Below are 19,863 nucleotides of genomic sequence, written 5' to 3'. Positions count from 1 at the left end.
ACTAAGCTTACTAAAAGAGTGAATTTTATTTTTATAATGAGATAATTAATTATAGATCAGTAATCATTAATGTATAGATCAGTTGTGAGGCCAGCTATGCTATATGGAACAGAAACATGGCCCATTTCAAAGACACAGGAACGAAAGATGGAAGTGACTGAGATGAGAATGTTAAGATGGATGTGTGGGGTTACAAGAAGAGATAAAGTAAGAAATGAATTGATCAGAGGCACTCTAAAAGTTGGACCACTGGGAAAGAAAATGCAGGAGACAAGGATGAGGTGGTTTGGGCATGTACAGCGACGGGAGGAGGATTATGTTGGACGAAGAGGGCAGGATTTGGTTTTGGATGGGTGAGAGGACGAGGTAGACCTAGGATGAGGTGGGGAGATAGAATAGCGGCTGACTTGCGGGAGAGTGGTTGGAGGAGAGAGCAAGCATTGGATAGGGCTTTGTGGAGAGGCAGACTAATAGGAAGGAATGACGACCTCATTTAAATGGGATAAGGCACAGCCAAAGAAGAATGAAATAATTAATTATATGTGATTAAAACTTACTGCAGTAGCGCCTGTTTACAGGTTTTATACAGGACAGGATTTGCCAGTTGAGACGCCATCTTCAGTATATCACGCCTCACCATAGATCTGCTTCTCATATTGTCCATTGGCGATCTATGGACTATGCCTACACAAAAATAAACACAAAACATCAAATTACAACAAAGCAAACACACAAAAAAATAATGAAAAGTATTCTATAAAGACGGATTCACACAGTATCAGTATCAGTGTAAGGTACAGTGAAAATATTCAGAAACTTATTGAAGAAAATTGTGCTCAAGTTATCTCCATTTAAACTGAGATGGAGTATATGAGACTAAAGCATGGTTTTCATTAGTAGAGTTAGTGGTAAAGTTATCTGGGCAAGTACTAACTATCTTGTCAACTCTGCCAATGAAAACGTTCATGGTAGAGTACTAGTTGACCGAGCGAAGTGAGGTCTAAGATTCAAGTCGACGGTTTGGCATTTCTCTTAATGTTTGAATGTTTATATGTTGCGCATTTACGGCGAAACGCGGTAATAGATTTTCATGAAATTTGACAGGTATGTTCCTTTTTTAATTGCGCGTCGACGTATATACAAGGTTTTTGGAAATTTTGCATTCCAAGCATGATATAAAAGGAAAAAGGAGCCTCCTTCATACGCCAATATTAGAGTGGAAATCAGACTATAGAATTATTCATCATAAATCAGCTGACAAGTGATTACACAGATGTGAGGAGAAGCCACTCTATTTCTGTATTTCCATAAGGTCTATAGTTTCAATGAGGTACTAACTTGTGGATGAGAATACTGCGTGAGGTCTACTGTTCACAGAGCTACTAGTTTTCAGTAGAGTAGAGTGGGGTAGCACCGTGGGATTGTACTCTACCACTTGCCTTCCCCCACCACCACTTCTCACTCTACTCCACCACTACTATGCTAATGAAAACAGTCTCGAGCTAGTAGAGTAGAGTCGTGCCGTAGGCTATCAAGTTTAAGAAGTATTGTTATTTAATGAAAAGTATTAATTTATTAAAAAGTGTTAATAAGTGTTCAAGTGTAACTTTATTTAAAAGTATTGACATTTTAAGGTTAGTTCTGTTCACTATAGTTAGGTCCACGTTATAATATAACAACGAATAAGACTAGTTTTCTATAAAGTGAGAAGTTTTTAGCTCAAAAATTTCTAGTTTCATTCAAACTTAGACTTTTTGAATAATTATTTAGTTACTGTTCTAGATTTTTTAATTTCAGATTCTAATAGTATGTATCTATTAGATTCAAAATTTGCTCGTTTATCTGAGTATTGAAGAGTGTAAATGTATTTTGAAAAGTGAAAGTGACATAACCAACATTTTGATTTGGACAGCATAGTATAAATTGGAAATGGGACAGTTTTGGGCATGAGCCTGTTGTGCCTTTCCTCATGTTAAGTATTTCTACACAATGTAAATAAATAAATAAATAAATAATGGCAGTGTTTGATTAGCAATGGTATTGCTATCCTTGTCTATCATTCAACAAAGCACACAGCGCTATCTCTTTCTCGCTTTGATCTGTTGCCAGATTGTCTTTTTACAATGTAGAATTAATAATTAATCAACCAAATATTCTATCTTAATTATGGAACGTCATTATGAAGTTGTTGAAAAATAAAATTTATTGCTAAATAATATCTAATTGATTATTTCAAACGAGAATGAACAGTTAATATTACATCAATAAGCCGGTATCAGCTACCGTCTATAGAAGGTATTAACAAGACAGAGGATCGGCAACGTTGTTCTCCTATCTTTCTCCACTGCCATTATAACGTGGACCTCACTATAGACAACACACTTCACCTACTATTCTCAATTGTAGTGAAAACAGTTACTCGATCAAGTAAGTAGAGTAGAGTTAGTATTTATTTATTTATTTATTTATTCATTTTCTTTACATACAAAGGCTCACAGAGATCCATAAAGAGCCTTATTTACACAATTAAATGAAACAACGATTTAACTTATATACATTTTGAAATAATTATAGTAATAAAGAAAAAAACATTAACACAGTTGAAATAATCAAATTAATTACATTCATATAAAGAAAAATGTAAAAAAAGCAAAAAGCATTTACTCAGAATAATCAATTAATTTCATTATTATAAAGAAAAATGTGAAAAGAATGAAAGTAAAACAATCCTTTCCAAAGATTCTAGAGGAAAATACAATAAAAAAAACTATTTAAAGATTACGAGAAAGAAAATAATAACTAATAAAAAAAAGCTAAGTAAACAGAAAAAGAAAAGTCTTAAACTAGAAGAGTTCCAGCCAGAGTTTACAGTATGCCAGTTACTCGACCACTAACTCTACTAGTGAAAACCAGGCTTAATTGATAGATTATCAATGCATTCAAAAATATAAATAGAAGGAGAACTGGTGTTTAATTCGACAGAGGCTGGCTCAAACAGCACTCTGGTTTGTAGACTGTATCAATAATTACATCGAGAACTTTTGGGTTGTCTGGCGTCGGGCAGCAAGTTGAACAATTAAAATGGCTAAGTGCACAATAACATAGGCCTACCTTCATGTCCAAATCCTCCTTGCTTCCAGGATCCCGGGTCCAGATCACGATACGAGACGAGACGACACTTGTAATAAATCACAATAAATAATCAATAGATCACTTTGCAAAAATCGACATTACGAGAAGTGAGCTGTTCGATTGGCTGTCAATCGACGACTGGCCACAATTATGCTTTGCGCATCACCGTATAATTGCCCCCTCCACCACACAACGCCAGACAAGAAAGGGGAGCATTCATAACGTCCGAACAACTGGTAAAAATTAAGTGGATAGTGAATATAAAACTTGTATTAATAATGTGAAAACATTAATATTAATGTGAATACTCACTTGTAGCACTACTGGAGCTATCAACACTATTTACACCTTCCAAACCTCCTCTAGTTTGCCAGGGAAGCATAATAGGACTCTCGCCTTCATTAGGAGCGCCGTAACTGCTTTCAGTTTCTAGAAACACAATTAAACAATCAATTAACTGACAAAATGTTTAATAAATGAATATTATTATTATTAAACGAAAATCCCAAATAAATGCTGTAAATCACCCCGAAGACTTCTGCTACTGCAAATATTGACAACAGGGTAAACAGCTAGATGGAAATTCGATGAGCGCTAGTATACAAAAATTATTTGTCAGCCCGGGAATCGAACTCTAATTTATAATAATGGGAGGTACCGGGTTCGATTCCCGGGCTGACAAATAATTTTTATATACTAGCGCTCATCGAATTTCCATCTAGCTGTTTACCCTGTTGTCAATATTTGCAGTGGCAGAAGTCTTCGGGGTGATTTAGAGCATTTAATTGGGATTTTCGTTCAATAATAATTATTCATTAATTAGAATTTGAACAAATGCAACTTGTTTAAATTCTAATTAATGAATAGCTTTTATTGAACGAAAATCCAAATTAACTGCTGTAAATCACCCCGAAGACTTCTGCTAGTGCAAATATCGACAACCGGGTAAACAGCTAGATGGAATTTGTTGAGCGCTACTATTCAAAAATTATTGTCAGACCGGGAATCGAACTCTAATTTATTAATAATTAGGAGGTACCGGGTTCGATCCCGGGCTGACAAATAATTTTTGTATACTAGCGCTCATCGAATTTCCATCTAGCTGTTTACCATGTTGTCAATATTTGCACTGGCAGAAGTCTTCGGGGTGATTTACAGCATTTAATTGGGATTTTCGTTCAATAAAAATTATTCATTAGTTAGAATTTGAACAAATGCAACTTGTTCAAATTTATTTACATCTGTAGACTTTATTAATAAATTATTATAATAAATACCACAATAATTATTTTAATTGGGAAAAATGCATCTACTGTAGTTTGTTCACGGAGTCAAGTGATATTTAGGGCCGGTCTCCGAGCTCGGGATTTGGGTAAGTTCTAGACTTTAAACAGCTGGAGTCAGAAAATTGGCTTTCCGAAACGGGGCGTAGTCGCAGTCCATTAGTCGTAGTCAATTTCGAAAAACTAGAAAATTGAACACAACATAGAAAGAAGAGAAAGTAGTGTAAAGTTTCAGCTATTTTGAATATTATTTAGGAATGTTTCATTTCGTCAAGGAAAAACGTTTCCAATATTATAGAAATTTTAAAATAAAGATTATCATAAAAACTGCGACTACGCCCCGTTTCGGGAAGCCAATTACCTGACTCCAGCTGTTGCACTCTTTATACAGATGGAACTTCCAGGTTTTTATGTTATAAAATGAGATAAATTCGGAGCAGACTAACCAGTCCTAGTACGATGTGTGGAGCTAGACGATATCTTCCTCAGGCGAGACACCCTCTGATTGGCTGCTCGATTGGAAGTGCAGAGTAAGCAGTTCTGCCTATCATGGCGGCGCCGTTGTCGGTTGCTATTGGCTGCTGTCACCGCCAGCAAAGCCACGCCCCCTCCGCCACCCGAGTCAGTTCCCGTGTCGGTTTCCGAGTCGGCCGAACTGTTATCAGCACCTGCAAACCGGAAAATGTGTTAGAAACAGAAGTCAGTTTCCATGAAAGTTTCCAAACTGTTTACCACCTCTTGGAAACCAGAAAATGTATTAGAAATAGGAGTCAGTTCCCGTGTTAGTTTCCAAACTATTTACCACCTCTTGGAAACCAGAAAATGTATTAGAAATAGGAGTCAGTTCCCGTGTTAGTTTCCAAACAGTTTACCCGCACTTGGAAACTGAAAAATGTGTTAGAAATAGGAGTCAGTTTCTGTGTTGGTTTCCAAACTGTTTACCTCCTCTTGGAAACCAAATATGTGTTAGAAATGGCAGTCAGTATCCGCGTTCCGGTTTCTGATCTGTTTTCCGCACTTGGAAATCTGTTTACTTTTGTGTTTTATAAATCGATAATGTGTATCCAGTATATACACACTGGCAGAGACAAGAAATATAGAAAATTATAAAAAAGAAAATCTTACGCTTATGACACTGGTCACAGACGGAAGAAAAATCGAATTGAATTGAACCGGAAAAAAACCATTAACGAAAACCAAATAAAACAAGTGAGCTTTAAGTCGGTTTCCAAACAGTTTACCACCTCTTGGAAACCAAAAAAAGGGTTGGAAATGGAAGTCAGTTTTCAGTTTCCATGTAGTGGTAGGGTTAAGGGTAGGAATAGGCTTTATGAAGTGGTTTTCTGGATAAAACCGATTGGCTCTCCGGGTTTACACACGCTATACCAGGGAAGCCACTAGTCAGCTAGCTTTCAAAACACTTCACTCAAATTCGAGATGGTGCTATAGTGAAGTCCACATTATAATGGCAGTATTTGATTGACATTGGTGTTGCTATCCTTGTCTATCATTCGACAAAGCAGATAGCGCTATCCTCTTCTAGCTCCACAACGTTACCAAATCCGTTTCTAAGAATGTAGAAATATAATTAATCAAGGCAGGCGATAGTCAACGCTGTTCTCCTATCTTCGTTCACTGCCATTATAACGTGGACCTCACTATAGGAAATCGGACCCTAATTTATTAATATTAGGAGGTACCGGGTTCGATTCCCGGGCTGACAAACAATTTTTGTATACTAGCATTCATCAAGTTTCCATCTAGCTGTTAACCCTGTTGTCAATATTTGCAGCAGCAGAAGTCTTCGGGGTGATTTAAAGCACTTAATTTTGATTTTCGTTTAATACTTATTAAATCTCACTATGAGAATATTTTGAGAAGAATTCTTGTTACCTGCATCCTGATTGGTGTCCACATCAGTCCTGTTGTAGGGCTTTGGTTTATCATGTCTGAGATCATCACTGGGAAACAGGTCACACAGATTGTGTGGCAGACATATGCCCAAATAGGTGGGGCCACTCCACGATGACTCCTCAGCCCCTGTAAATGAAACCAACATTAATATTACACATTATATTAAAATAATAAAAAAAGGGAATTCCCTACGAGGGAATTGAAGAGGAATGGATTTCATGTTGCTTTCAAGACCAACCCGATTTTGAATAGTTTATTTAGATGGAGTAAAGACAAAATTGATATTTGGGATAAAAGCGGGGTGTACAAACTTAAATGTGATGATTGTAATGCTTGTTATGTGGGTCAGACTGGTAGAAGTTTCAAAAGTAGAATCAAAGAACACATCAGAGATTGGGAATAAACAAAATGGGGAATCTAACTTTGCAGAACATTTGATAACAAATAATCACAAGTTCACAGTGAAGGAGAATGTTGAGTTTCTGCATGTTAATAACAAAGGCAGATCTTTGAATATTCTAGAGGCTTTAGAAATAACAAGAGTAATTAAGGAAAATTCCCAGTATAGTTTAAATGATCAGATTCATTTCAACCAATACAACACTACGAATTTAGTTTTATCATAAAATTTTAAGCATACATTAGTCAATAGTTTTTCCATTTACATATTTGTTTTATTATCTTTCACACTTGTTTTCTTGGTTCTTATTTTGTACTGAAAGTAAATTTTATTATCATGGCGATTCTGTTGCTTGAGCCGCCATTTTATCACACCGTTGAGTGGGAGGAGACTGTCTAGCTAGGCCAATGGCAGGCGTTCATGCCCTCGACCAATAGCAGTACTCGCCTACTAGTATAAATTCTGCTGCTCTTGTATTTAGTTTTAGTTTTTCAGAGATTGACTGACAATGGTGTAATAACCGAAACCGGTCTTTCTAATTATCAATAAATCAGTGTTTTTTTGACAATTTCTTAGTCTTTTTCATTCAAAACTTAATATTCTCTAAAAGCACAGCTGTATAATAATTAAATCTATTAATTACAAGTTCCACAACGCTGGTTTTTGTTGTAATCCTAGAGCTCTCATCTTATGAAAACTTGAAGAATAGAATACAATATAATCGATTATTTCAAACAAGAATAGAGATTTAATATTATATCAGATATACCGACCGGTATATCAGCTATCCTCTATAGAAAACAGTGGTGAGACAGAGAATCAGCAACGCTGTTCTATCTTTCTCCACTGCCATTATAACGTGGACCTCAGTATAATTTGAAGCAAATTTCACATCTAATTTAAATCACTCACCTGACGCATCAGATCCTCTAGCAATACAACTGCGGCTGCTCTGATAGGGCATCATGTTGTGCACATTCTTCCCGGCTGTGACGTCACACAACACGGCTTCAGCTCCAACCCCGCCTTCGAATTCAGAAGCCTCCACCTGGATCACAAACAAGCAAAAACTTGGAAAAATTCTCAGTAAACTGTATATACAAATAATTATTATCAAACGAAAATCCAAGTTAAATGCTGTAAATCACCCCGAAGACTTCTGCTACTGCAAATATTGACAACAGGGTAAACAGCTAGATGGAAATTCGATGAGCGCTACTATTCAATAGTTATTTGTGCAACTAGTGCGCAAAGTGACAGTTTGCTGCACCGAAAGAAACGTTTATGCCAGAGCCGTAGGCGAGGGCGGAATGGTTTCTTGAGTGCAGCAGAGGAACTTTGCGCACTTATTTCACATTAAGTTTTTCCTACAGTTACCATTGAATATGAAAAGTGGGTAATTATGGGTAAAATTGCCTGAAATCCATCAAATGTAAATCTGTGTAATTTTATTATTAATAAATAAAATAGAATGTAGTATGTGTGTTTGAATGGCTGTGTGCTGAATGTGGTGGCTGTCATCCACTGTTGTCCACTCCATCAAGATTCTTATAACGTGCACCAGTCACAGTTACCAACTTAATTTTGATTTTGCTGCACTGTTGCTCCATATAACCTACTAAGAATTTTGCGTTGCCATGTTGCAAATCTGGAGTGCAGGAAAAATTTTTCCCGCACTAGAGCGGAAAAGTGATTCTTTGCGTTCTGTAATCAGTGCAGCAATGGCCACTTTTCAACGTAACTGTAGGAAAAAATTATTTTCATCCCGGGAACAAATGGGATTTGAACAAATGCAACTTTCAAGTTATTTCCATCTGTATACAAATAGTTTACTAAATAATAAAAATGTGAAATTCTATATCTAATAAAACTGTTTCTGAAAACACATAAAATAAAAACCCATGTATCAGCATAACCATAGAGAAAAGATAGCATAAGGAAATATCCCACGGTATAGGGCGTTTATGTACTAAATTTCACTGTTAACTCAAGCCCTTAGTCCTTCTCAAAAACATCTTTTCTGATTGGTTCTCGTAGCATTTAATCATGATTAAAATTAAACATACTCTTGTGCAACCGGGCCTAATAGTTTAAATAGATTCCAATGAATTCTCTGTTCATGGGCCTAATAGTTTCAACATATAGGAAATATAGCATAAGGAAATATATGATGGGATAGGGCGTTTATGTTGCAAATTTCACTGTTAAATCAAGCTGATAGTTCTAGTAGTTGTTTTTGGTGAAGCTATGTGACGCTGGTAGTCTCTCATACTGTGCCCTTCCTACACTCTTACACTCCCAACAACACAGTAATAATGGATAGATAAGAGTTTGATGTGAATGTCACTTTAGAAATACTCATGGCCCGGTTGCACAAAAGCATGTTACATTTTAATCATAATTAATAGAACTAATCTATAGAACCAATCAGAAAAGGCTTCTTCTCGAAAACTTCTTTTTTGATTGGTTTTCTCGTAGAATTTAACCATCATTAAAATTAAACAGACTCTTTTGCAACCGGGCCCAATAGTTTAAATAGATTCCAATGAATTCTCTGTTCATGGGCCTAATAGCTTCAACATATAGGAAATATAGCATAAGGAAATATATGATGGTATAGGGCGTTTATGTTGCAAATTTTACTGTTAACTCAAGCCGATAGTTCTAATAGTTGTTTTTGGTGGAGATATGTGACGCTGGTAGTCTCTCATACTGTGCCCTTCTTACACTCTTACACTCCCAACAACACACTAATAATAGACAGTAGTCGACAGTAATTGGCTTGAATTAACAAACAATCGGCATTAAATTTGAAACATGAACGACCTATACATGGCTATCTTCTTATACTATAATTCCTCTATGATATCGTCAACTTATCTCTACATTAAATAAAAAGACTAAGAGTCGGTTGCACAAAAGCCGGTTAAATTTTAATCGTCATCAATTCCACGAGAACCAATCAGAGAAGCCGTCTTATCAATAAGGACTCTTCTGATTGGTTCTTGTGAAATCAAGCCCGATTAAAATTTAACCGGCTTTTGTGCAACCGGGCCTAAGAAATTGTAAAAAACCACAGACTTTATTAAAAGTAGAAAGACCGGTTTCGGTTGTTACACCATTGTCAATCTCTTATAAAGTGAAACTAAATACAGGAACAGCAGAATCTATACTAGTGGGCGAGTACTGCTATTATAATATTATATTATTATTAATAGTATTCGCTATTAGTCAAAGGCATGAACGCCTGCCATTGGCCCAGCTAGACAGTCTCCTCCCACTTAACGGTGCATATAATAGAAACATCACTAAATTGCGGTTTCAGCAACAGACTCGCCATGATAACAAAATTTACTTGCAGTACAAAACAAAACCCAAGAAAACAAGTGGAAGATAATAAAACAAATATGTAAATATCTCTATATTCTCAACTATGTTTCTCTTCATTTAAAGCAACAGACTCGCCATAACAAAATTTACCTGCAGTACAAAATAAAACCCAAGAAAACAAGTAAAGGATAATAAAATAAATATGTAAATATCTCTATATTCTCAACTATGTTTCTCCTCATTTACCTGATGCACCATATTCCGGGGCCGCACCAGTGGCGATATCTGACGGCGCAGATCGGCACTAGCCAGCTGTTCGATGGGCGACAGAGGAGTCAGCTGATTGAAAGTGGTCGTCAGCTGATTGAAGGAGGTCGTCAGCTGATTGGTGGTATTCAGTAGCGGGCGACGACCACGATGCAAGAAGCGTAGAGTGGCGTAGCCCTGGGCGTCCTGTTGGCTTAGACGGGCGCCTAGATTCATAGAGAGCTACATTAGTTTATACAATTATTATTAATGAGAAATTTTACCTGCATATACAAGAGAAGAAAAACTAAATATAAAATTTATTGGCATCACCAGCAAAAAGATAACTATTTGCCCGCTGGTGAGAGTTGCTTAAAAAAAATCATTAACCTTCCGGAAGTCGCGCCCTACTCAATCACACGAGCAGTCACGTGTTGTATTTTTTAACAATCCAAATTTTCCAAGGTTATGTACTCTGTTAACTGTCAAAACATATAAATTAATTGTATAATTACTTTTTCAATCTTCTTGGATTATTTTACGCCTATAGACATTTGGATGATTACCATTTCATAGCCCAATAAGGTACATCAAGCAAAGCCATCAATTCTGTGTTATTGGTTCGTTTAAAGTCCCCGTATACAGTCTTTCACTATCATTCTTATGAACAGTGCGACTTATGCACTATCGCGACTAAATGGCACCTAAAGACTGAACCATTGCTCGGTTGATACTGCAACTCAGTGGAGTGATGGGGGGAAAGTTTTGGAATGCATAGGTGACTCATTCACTGACACCACCCCATTCAATAGTTTTGTACAACAAAAAAACTGACACTTTTGTACTTTTTACAGCAGCGCGACTGCTGGAAGATTAAAATAACTAGAAATACTTAATGTATTAAATTAATTTCCAATAAGTACCGGGTGTTTAAAAAAGAATGACCCAATTTCAAACAGTTAAATTTATTTTAAAAAATGGTACACACAAACCAATTTTACATCAAAATACTCACAGTATCAAGTTTATGATGATGTATTATAAGAAGTGTTCTAAGTGCCCTCCTTTTGATGGCACAAGCATGTACGCCATTTCCTCAACACCAACTTGCCTCAACGTTGGCCTCACAGGACCTCAAGACTTGGCTATGCATTCCTGGCCTCCACGGTCCCCTGACATAGCAGCGTATAATTTTTTCTATGGGATACGTTAAAGATCGTGTTTATGTTCCTCCCTTAGCACTTGATATTGAGGAGCTAAGAAACAGGGTAACTGATGCAGTAGCTACAGTCCGAGAAGACAGACATCTTGCCAACAGTCTGGGACAAATTTGGCTACCGTCTAGATGTCGTCCGAGCCTCAAAAGGAGGGCACATAGAACACTTATAATACATTATCATAAACTTGATACTTTCGTGAGTAATTTGATGTAAAATTGGTTTGTGAGCACCATTTAAAAAAATATATAACTGTTTAAAATTGGGTCATTCTTATTGAACATCCAATAATAAATAAGAATTCCAAAAGCTGTCATGAAAATAGATATAAACGCTAGCGAGCTGAAATCTACATATCGACCGTTCTGTTCTACTCAGAGTTTGTTTTTGGATCCCTCGTAGATTAAATACGCGATGTTTACATGAGTTGGGATTTGAGTGAATTTTCAATATTTTTTTGCAATTGTGAAGGGAGAGTTTTGTTTGGATTCGTATTTGGAAATTGATCAATCTAATAAATTCAAATTTGTAGGATACATTTTTTGGACTCAAATTGTGTACGAATTATCATTTAAGTTACGTAAGTAGCATAACCTTTAGACTGTGTATTCCAAATTAAGGTTTGAAGCAGTTTTGGGCAAATGCCTGTGTTTTTACCTGAATTGTATTTGCATAGAATAAATAAATAAATTAATTAAATAAATAAATAAAATTATTGGAATATTTGGAAGACAAAATTCGACAAATCAACTTACTCTTGTGAGACGAAACACTGTTAGTAACGCTGGTACGGCGTGATCTTGGATTGGTGACCGCTGGGTATTTGATAGTAGTCAGCGAGCCAGAACTTGGTATAGGGCTCAGCGTTTGTATACGATCCCTGCAATAAATTGAATAATAATTTGAAAATATTTTTTGATGAAGTGCATGCTGTTCTAAACAGATGTAAACAGTAAAACTTGAATAAAACTTACAGAATACTCTGATAGGAAAACAAAATTATAATACTCATTATTATATAAACGTTAATAAGAGCTATAAACAAGTTTTTTCCGATCAGATAGACAATTCAATCACATCTATATAGTATAATAAAGGAAAGAATCTGTTCAAATATTTATAGTACGGGATAGGAAATAACCGAATGACACATCATCACGTCTCAACTACTCAACTGATTAACTTGAAGTCTTGCATATAGATTATTAATTTACCTAGGATGGTTATAGGCCTATTTTGAATTCTTAAAAGATTTCAGTAGGTCAAGATTTCAGTTTGTCAAGTTTTCAATTAGACCCTTACGTAGCACGAGTTACCTGCTAGTCTAAACCATTTGTAATGACTTTAATATTATTCATAATTAAAAAAAAAATCTGGTGTGGCGCACTCACACAACTTTCCTTGCCGTTATGAAAATTGATCTCCTGACGCTAGTGTTCCCGCGCATCTCAAGCTCAAGTCTACTATTCAAAGATTTGAGCCAGCTGGTGACAAAGCAATAACGCTGGAGACACACGCTATCTGTCACGCTGTCTGCTATCTCTTCATAGTGAATCATTTAATAGAATCAACAGTTGCCAACAGTTTGCAATTGGATAATAACATTTTCTCGAATTTCGAGCTTATTTTTAATTTTAGGTGAAAATGTTACTGAACATTAATTAGAGATTCTCATGCTCAATCTATTCCACTCGAATTTTTTTGTTTAAATTGTATCTGAAGCCTGATAATAGAGAATCTGAAATCAAACTTCGCATAGATGGGGCGGAGCTCCTGAAATTTTTACAGATATGGGACTTGTGGCAGTTGATAGAGCTTATCAATGACTATTTTAAGTATAACTTTAATCGAGATCGTTGGAGCCGTTTTCTAGAAAATCGCGAAAAACCCTGTTTTTGACAACATTTTAGCCGCCATCTTGAATCGCATTTGATTGAAATTGTTCGTGTCGGATCCTTATATTGTAAGGACCTCACGTTCCAAATTTCAAGTCATTCCGTTAATTGGGAGATGAGATATCGTGTACACAGACGCACATACACTCATACACACACACACACACACACACACACACACACACATACAGACCAATCCCCAAAAACCACTTTTTTGGACCTTGAAACGTATAGAAATTTAGAAATTGGGATACATTGATTTTTTTCGGAAAGCAATACTTTCCTTACCTATGTAATAGGGCAAGGAAAGTAAAACTATAATAAATACTCACGCCACATTGTATTTGCCATATTGCTGTACGGAATCAGTGGAGCTACCAGAGCTTATATCACAGCTACTGGGTCGGTTTTTACGCAGACCTTCTATGCTCAAGTTGGCTCTGAAAATAAACAATATTGTAATGTAAAAGGTTTGATAAAATCGTGAGTAAACTTCAAATGAGTTTCTGAAGTATTCTAAAATCAATCTCTGGCTAATGCAGTTTTCACACAGCTTGAAAGGAGTGCAGAGAACTGAATGAGAAAGTTGTCTATCATAGAGTTTGAAATTCATACTATAGTACACAGATGAAAATTACTGAGATATTGCAATTATTCAAATGCTAATGAATTAATTATTATTAAACGAAAATCCCAATTAAATGCTATAATTCACCCCGAAGAACTCTGCTACTGCAAATATTTACAGCACGGTAAACAGCTAGATGGAAATTCTATGAGTTTGAAATTCATCAGCATGAATTACAGCATTTAATTTGATTTTCGTTTAATAATAATAATTCATACTATAGTAAAGTATAGTATACGTGTGTAACTCCAGGATTACCAGTGAGATAGTAATAGAATAGAGTTTATTGTATTACAAGAGAATTGCATAATTAAGCACACCTCATTAGGATGTGGTATATCTAAACAAGTAACAATATAAATAGAGCCTACTCTTCCCCAGTGTTTTTTCTAATTTGGCACACAGGCTGAGGTTTGAAAATGTTGTATTGAATGAGTTTTGGAATAAATAATTAAGTGACACATATCCTAGCTACATTTGGACTGTTGTATAAATTAGAATTGGAACCGTTTTGGGCGTAAGTTAGCCTGTGGTACTTTTCTGTAAGTTGTGTAATTCTAAATGATTGAATAAATAGATAATAACGCCAAAGACACGGCCAAAATCGGCGGTTTTATTTAGCTGGAGAGAGCCTGAATGTCTGTATTTGACTATTTGCAGGGAGGAAGCAAAATCAAATGAAGAATGCAGGCGAGCGAATCGAGTCTGCTGTTATCAATTCTGGATAATACAGCCGTGGAGTGATCCGTGGTCTAGTGGATAGAGTACTTGCGTAGCAGCAAAGAGATCCCGGGTTCAAACCCTCTCATTAACATAAGTTTTTTAACCAGATCACTCCCGTGATATCGGATGGGCACGTTAAACTGTCGGTCCCGGCTGAAATATGACAGTCGTAAGGCCCATTGATGGCATAAATTATATATTCAGGCGGTGGGACCTTCCCGCAAGGGACTCGCCACCAACAAAAGCCATACGAATTTACTTGTATTTACTTTTAATACAGCCGTGGGTCCTAGATGGATAATACAGCCGTTAGCCTGCCGGCTCCTTCTTTATACAGTACTAGCTGGCCCGGCGAACTTCGTACCGCCAAATAGTTAATGCATCTCATGACAAACTTTAGCTGGATGCACACCTTAGGAGGTGCGATGCGGCATTTTGCATCCAGGCGCTTCTTGCTTATATTGGTTTGAATGGAAGAGCTCACACACACTGAATCGGGCATGGCGTTGAACGGGTGTGATAAGGCAATCTCCATAAGATCAACACTTTGTATCACCAAGCCGCGCCTCCTCAGGTGTGCTTAGTCTTAGCTTAATCTGATGCACTATATTTATTTTCATGAAAATTATCCAACAATCAGTACATTATATCTCAATATGGACTTCCTATGTGCTTAGTTAGTTGTATAGCAGTTTGTATTTTTAGATGTAGTTGAATGCAGATTGCTGGGAAATTGAATGGCATATCTCCTTGGCATTTTCCCGTGCATGTTCTGAAATCACAGCATTTCGAATTCGAAATGAAACGACCCAAGTTTGGACGTCGTTCGCACCGCGGCATTATTATAAAGCTGCGTACACATATACGCTCTTCCAACCCGCACCGAGCACGCTCCTCCCTCGTACCGCCCTCGTTCTTCCATCGAACCACAGTCGCGCCGCCCATGCACCCATCATGAACGTTACGGAAGATGTTAGATCTTCTCGCGTTCCCCGGTCGAACCACTGTTGCTCGCCGGTCGATCATCAATCGCTCTGCTGGAGTGACGTTCGGTTGCGGAGCAGAGCGAAAGTCTGTACGCACCTTTAGAATTATTTTGTGAATCAGTAGAAAGAAAATAGAAAAACAGATCTACCAACGGCTGTTGGATGACGCAATGATTATAACAGCTGATTTTTATTTCTGTGTGTGGCCAGCTCACAAATATTCTCCCATAAGGATTACATGCAAACTTTGAAGGACTGTAGGGAAGAGTCCTGAAGTCGAATTATAAATTTGATAGGCCATAAACCTGGTCCTGAACATAACGAACAAAACTAAAACAATCATCGAATTCGGTGCACACATAAAAAAGTTATTGAATGTCAAAATTCGAGGCTCGATTTTTATTTATATAGGTGAATCTGAGTTTGGGAGAGGAATATTAAAGTATTCGCCTGTTTTTCATCTTCCAATATCATTTTAATGACAAATAATTTTATATTAATAGATAAATAGTAATTTTCTTACCTGGAATCACCACTGGGACACTCCTCATCAGCTTTGCTCTCACTATAGCTTCGTATATGCTGATACCCAGGCATCAGTCTATCACTGGTGCCTCTAGCTGGCAGAGTGGCCGCCCTACGCTGTCGCATCAGCTGGCCATCAGCTGCAGTCAGCTGGGAATCAGCTGATCCAGCCATCAGCTGATCGTCGCTGTCCAGCGGCAGGTAGAAGTGACCCCTGCCTAGAGTGCCAGTGTTGGGATCAGCTGATTGGTCCAGGCTCGAGCTGTCTTGACTTGTGTCCTGTAGGGAAGAGAAAGAGACAAATTATTATTAGAATATTTGGAACAAGATCAATCAGATAAGTTCCTTCATTAAGCTGAGTACAGACATGAGCACCACCTCACGCGCATTTCACTTTCATCAGCTGGTTATATTTGTATTGTACAGAACAACAGCAAGGCCCGCCGCAAAGTAGACCACGCTAATCCACGAAAATCAACCCACCCCGTGAGATGTGTTTGTAAACCATTGCTAGGCTTCTCCAGACATCAGTGTAATACACGCACTGAATATTCCACTTGTCAGCTGATTGCTTTATCTATATAAAAGCGAAATGGCACTCACTCACTGACTGACTGACTCACTCACTCACTCGCATAACTAAAAATCTACCGGACCAAAAACGTTCAAATTTGTTAGGTATGTTCAGTTGGCCCTTAGAGGCGCACTAAGAAATCTTTTGGCAATATTTTAACTCTAAGGGTGTTTTAAGGGTTTGAAGTTCGTCTTTTAGCATGTATATTCTTCTTCTCCCAAATCTCTTAATTATAATTGAAATTTCCATATCATATGTTACTATAGAACTAATCTAGATAGAGTACCTCTTCGAACCAGTTGTTAACTGGCAACTAAATTAATAATTTTGTCAGGTTGGCATTAAGTTGAGTTGACTTGTTGGTTTGCAACAGTTGAAGATTTAAATGCATTTATCGCGGAAAATTGACTGGGCACTGCTACTTCAATCCTGGAATATTATATTACTAGCCGTCAGGCTCGCTTCGCTCGCCTATCCGTTAGCCAGCGTTTAGTCTGGACCCCCGACTGGATTGTCCTAAAATATGATAAAAATGCTCAAATGAAAAATTCAGGCGAGCGAAGCGAGCCTGTGATCTCATTTTGGACGATCCGTCGGGGTAAAGGGGGCGGAGCCCCCTGGCTAGACGGATATGGCGAGCGAAGCGAGCCAGACGGCTAGTAAAGTATAAATTATGAACAATTCTATAGCAATGATATACAAAACATCCCACGGCGTGGGTTGCTTTTCGTGGATTAGTGTGGGTCTACTTTGCGGCGGGCCTTACTGTTTCTGTACAAATACAAATATAATCAGCTGATGAAAAGTGAAATGTGCGTGATGGGGGCGCTCAAGTCTGTACGCAGCTTTATTTATATATAAAAAATATATGTTAGCTGATACACTGATTCATAATAAATAGCAATATAAATAATTTAGGCTCGATTTCACAAAAACAAGCCTAGACCAGGTGAATCTAGTCTGATTATTTTGAATTGGTTTCGTCATATGAATTTCCCAATAACCTGAAGATATGAATACAGTTTGGAATTGAGTATAAAACGTATAATTTCATGATATAATGCCGTACAATAAATTACTAATGAGATGAACAGAACTGTAGACGAGAAAACAAATGAAACAAACATCTGACAAAGAGAAACGAAGATGGAGACGACATGAAAGAAACAAGAATAATTGATTGAAGATAAGTAAGAGATGAAAGAAAAGGAGATGGAGAAGACTTAGGCCCGGTTGCACAAAAGCCGGTTAAATTTTAATCGTGATTAATTCCACGAGAACCAATCAGAGGAGGCGTTTTTGAAAAGACGGCTTCTCTGATTGGTTCTCGTGGAATTAATTACGGTGAAAATTTAACCGCTTTTTGTGCAACCGGCAGTTAGGATTGAAATAGAGAAGAAACATCTTTGTAATAACTTTGACATAATTGAAAAGGGGATGATCGGGAGAAGAAGAAGAAGTAGTAGTAGAAAGATGAGTAGAATAGAATAGAATGACTGCCTTTATTTTTGACCTAGGAGGGCGAAGTAGGGGCACAGTCGGCCCTCTCTTACACTAAACGAGTAAAGAAGAGAAGAAGAGTAGATAGACTGACCTGTTCCTCATCATCATTGACGACCACATCTTCCAGCAGATCCAACTTGACCAGGACAGGCCATCTCTCGTGTCGATTATGTCTGGTAGTATGCCAACCTCCTTCTTCCCTCAATGCGCATGCGCCGTCCTCGCTGCAACAATAAGTATACTTATCAATAAATAATAATTGACTGTCAAAAATGAAAAATAGTGTCATAGCAATGTCAAATCAATAGTGACATCTAGTCAATCAATATAAAATACTAGTAGTTCTGTGCACAGTAGACCTCGCGCAGTTATAAGCCACAGCCTCCTCTAATACTGTTTATCGGAGTAAATTCTGTCGTGTCGGTGAGATATCGGTGTGAAAACGGGCAATGGTTGTTACGGTCATGGCGTATCGACAATGCTAATCGTCTGTTGTAAACAACTATCACCAAAATCTAATTTTCTTCAAGACATACTGTCGACAGGTTAGTCCGAGATGAAATCAGAGAGAGACCGAGAGAAAATACTATGTTATTTTAGTTATTAATTGCATGCGTTATTGCATGCCACTACTGATCCACTCGACCGCTGATTAATAATTCTATTTTTTTTTTGTAGTTGAGAAGTTGATATTGTGGTAATTATTCATATTGAATGAAAAAGACTAAGAAATTGTCAAAAACCACAGATTATTGATACTTAGAAAGACCAGTTTCGATTATTACACCATGTCAATCTCTGATAAACTCCGAGGAAGTTAATCAGAGATTGACAATGATGTAATAACCGAAACCGGTCTTTCTAAGTATCAATAAATCTGTGGTGTTTGAAAATTTCTTAATCTTTTTCATTCAATAATAATTCTATTATCTGATGTTAACAGTAATATTGGAGTATGGTGGAAATTCCTTTTCTATATTTCTTTCCTACTATACTATTGGTCGATCAATTTATCTTTATATGTCTGTATCTCACCGGATCTCGAGAACGGCTCCAACAAATCTCACGAAATTTTGAACAAAGTAGGTTTAAGATATACAAATTTGATTGCTCTAGGTCTCGTCCCTGGGATAACTCGCTGAAGGACATTCTTCTTCTTCTTCTGGCTTTACAGCTCGATGTGAGCTTTAGCCTCTCGCACAAAAGCCCTCCACACATCACGGTCACATGCCTTTCGTCTCCATGCTCTTATTGAAGAGTCTTCCTTACGAGTCAGGAACTTCTCCATGCTCTTATCCATGCTCTTATTTTGGTAGAGAGTTAGTGGGGAGGATATTTTTAATATTCTTTCCGAAGAATGGACATTGATATGTCCAAAGCTCCGCCAATTTATGTAGATGCATAACAATATAATATCTATAGTTATTATATACAAATTACTTTTTCATATCATATACAGTTCAATAATTATTTCTTAGGTCTCTATTATGTAAATCATCTATAATTG

The 19,863-nt window shown here is 37.1% G+C and overlaps 2 protein-coding genes across 2 annotated transcripts; both read right to left on the bottom strand.

Annotated features, from left to right (window-relative positions):
* Nucleotides 1-553: 553 nt before the first annotated feature.
* On the bottom strand, nucleotides 554-14,065 carry LOC120354101. Its single transcript, XM_039440353.1, has 8 exons — nucleotides 13,750-14,065; nucleotides 12,278-12,402; nucleotides 10,306-10,532; nucleotides 7,642-7,777; nucleotides 6,309-6,455; nucleotides 4,862-5,083; nucleotides 3,445-3,561; nucleotides 554-684 (listed from the first exon to the last, which is right to left on the bottom strand). The coding sequence occupies exons 1-8, from the start codon at nucleotides 14,028-14,030 to the stop codon at nucleotides 554-556; spliced, it is 1,386 nt and encodes a 461-aa protein (XP_039296287.1). The 5' UTR covers nucleotides 14,031-14,065.
* A 2,208-nt stretch (nucleotides 14,066-16,273) lies between these two features.
* On the bottom strand, nucleotides 16,274-19,656 carry LOC120354100. The gene is made up of 3 exons (XM_039440352.1): nucleotides 19,529-19,656; nucleotides 18,448-18,580; nucleotides 16,274-16,558 (listed from the first exon to the last, which is right to left on the bottom strand). The coding sequence occupies exons 1-3, from the start codon at nucleotides 19,654-19,656 to the stop codon at nucleotides 16,274-16,276; spliced, it is 546 nt and encodes a 181-aa protein (XP_039296286.1).
* Nucleotides 19,657-19,863: the final 207 nt, after the last annotated feature.

The sequence above is a fragment of the Nilaparvata lugens genome, chromosome 13 (assembly GCF_014356525.2).
Source record: "Nilaparvata lugens isolate BPH chromosome 13, ASM1435652v1, whole genome shotgun sequence".
NCBI classification, from domain to species: domain Eukaryota; kingdom Metazoa; phylum Arthropoda; class Insecta; order Hemiptera; family Delphacidae; genus Nilaparvata; species Nilaparvata lugens.
This window is presented reverse-complemented; position numbering and strand designations above follow the sequence as displayed.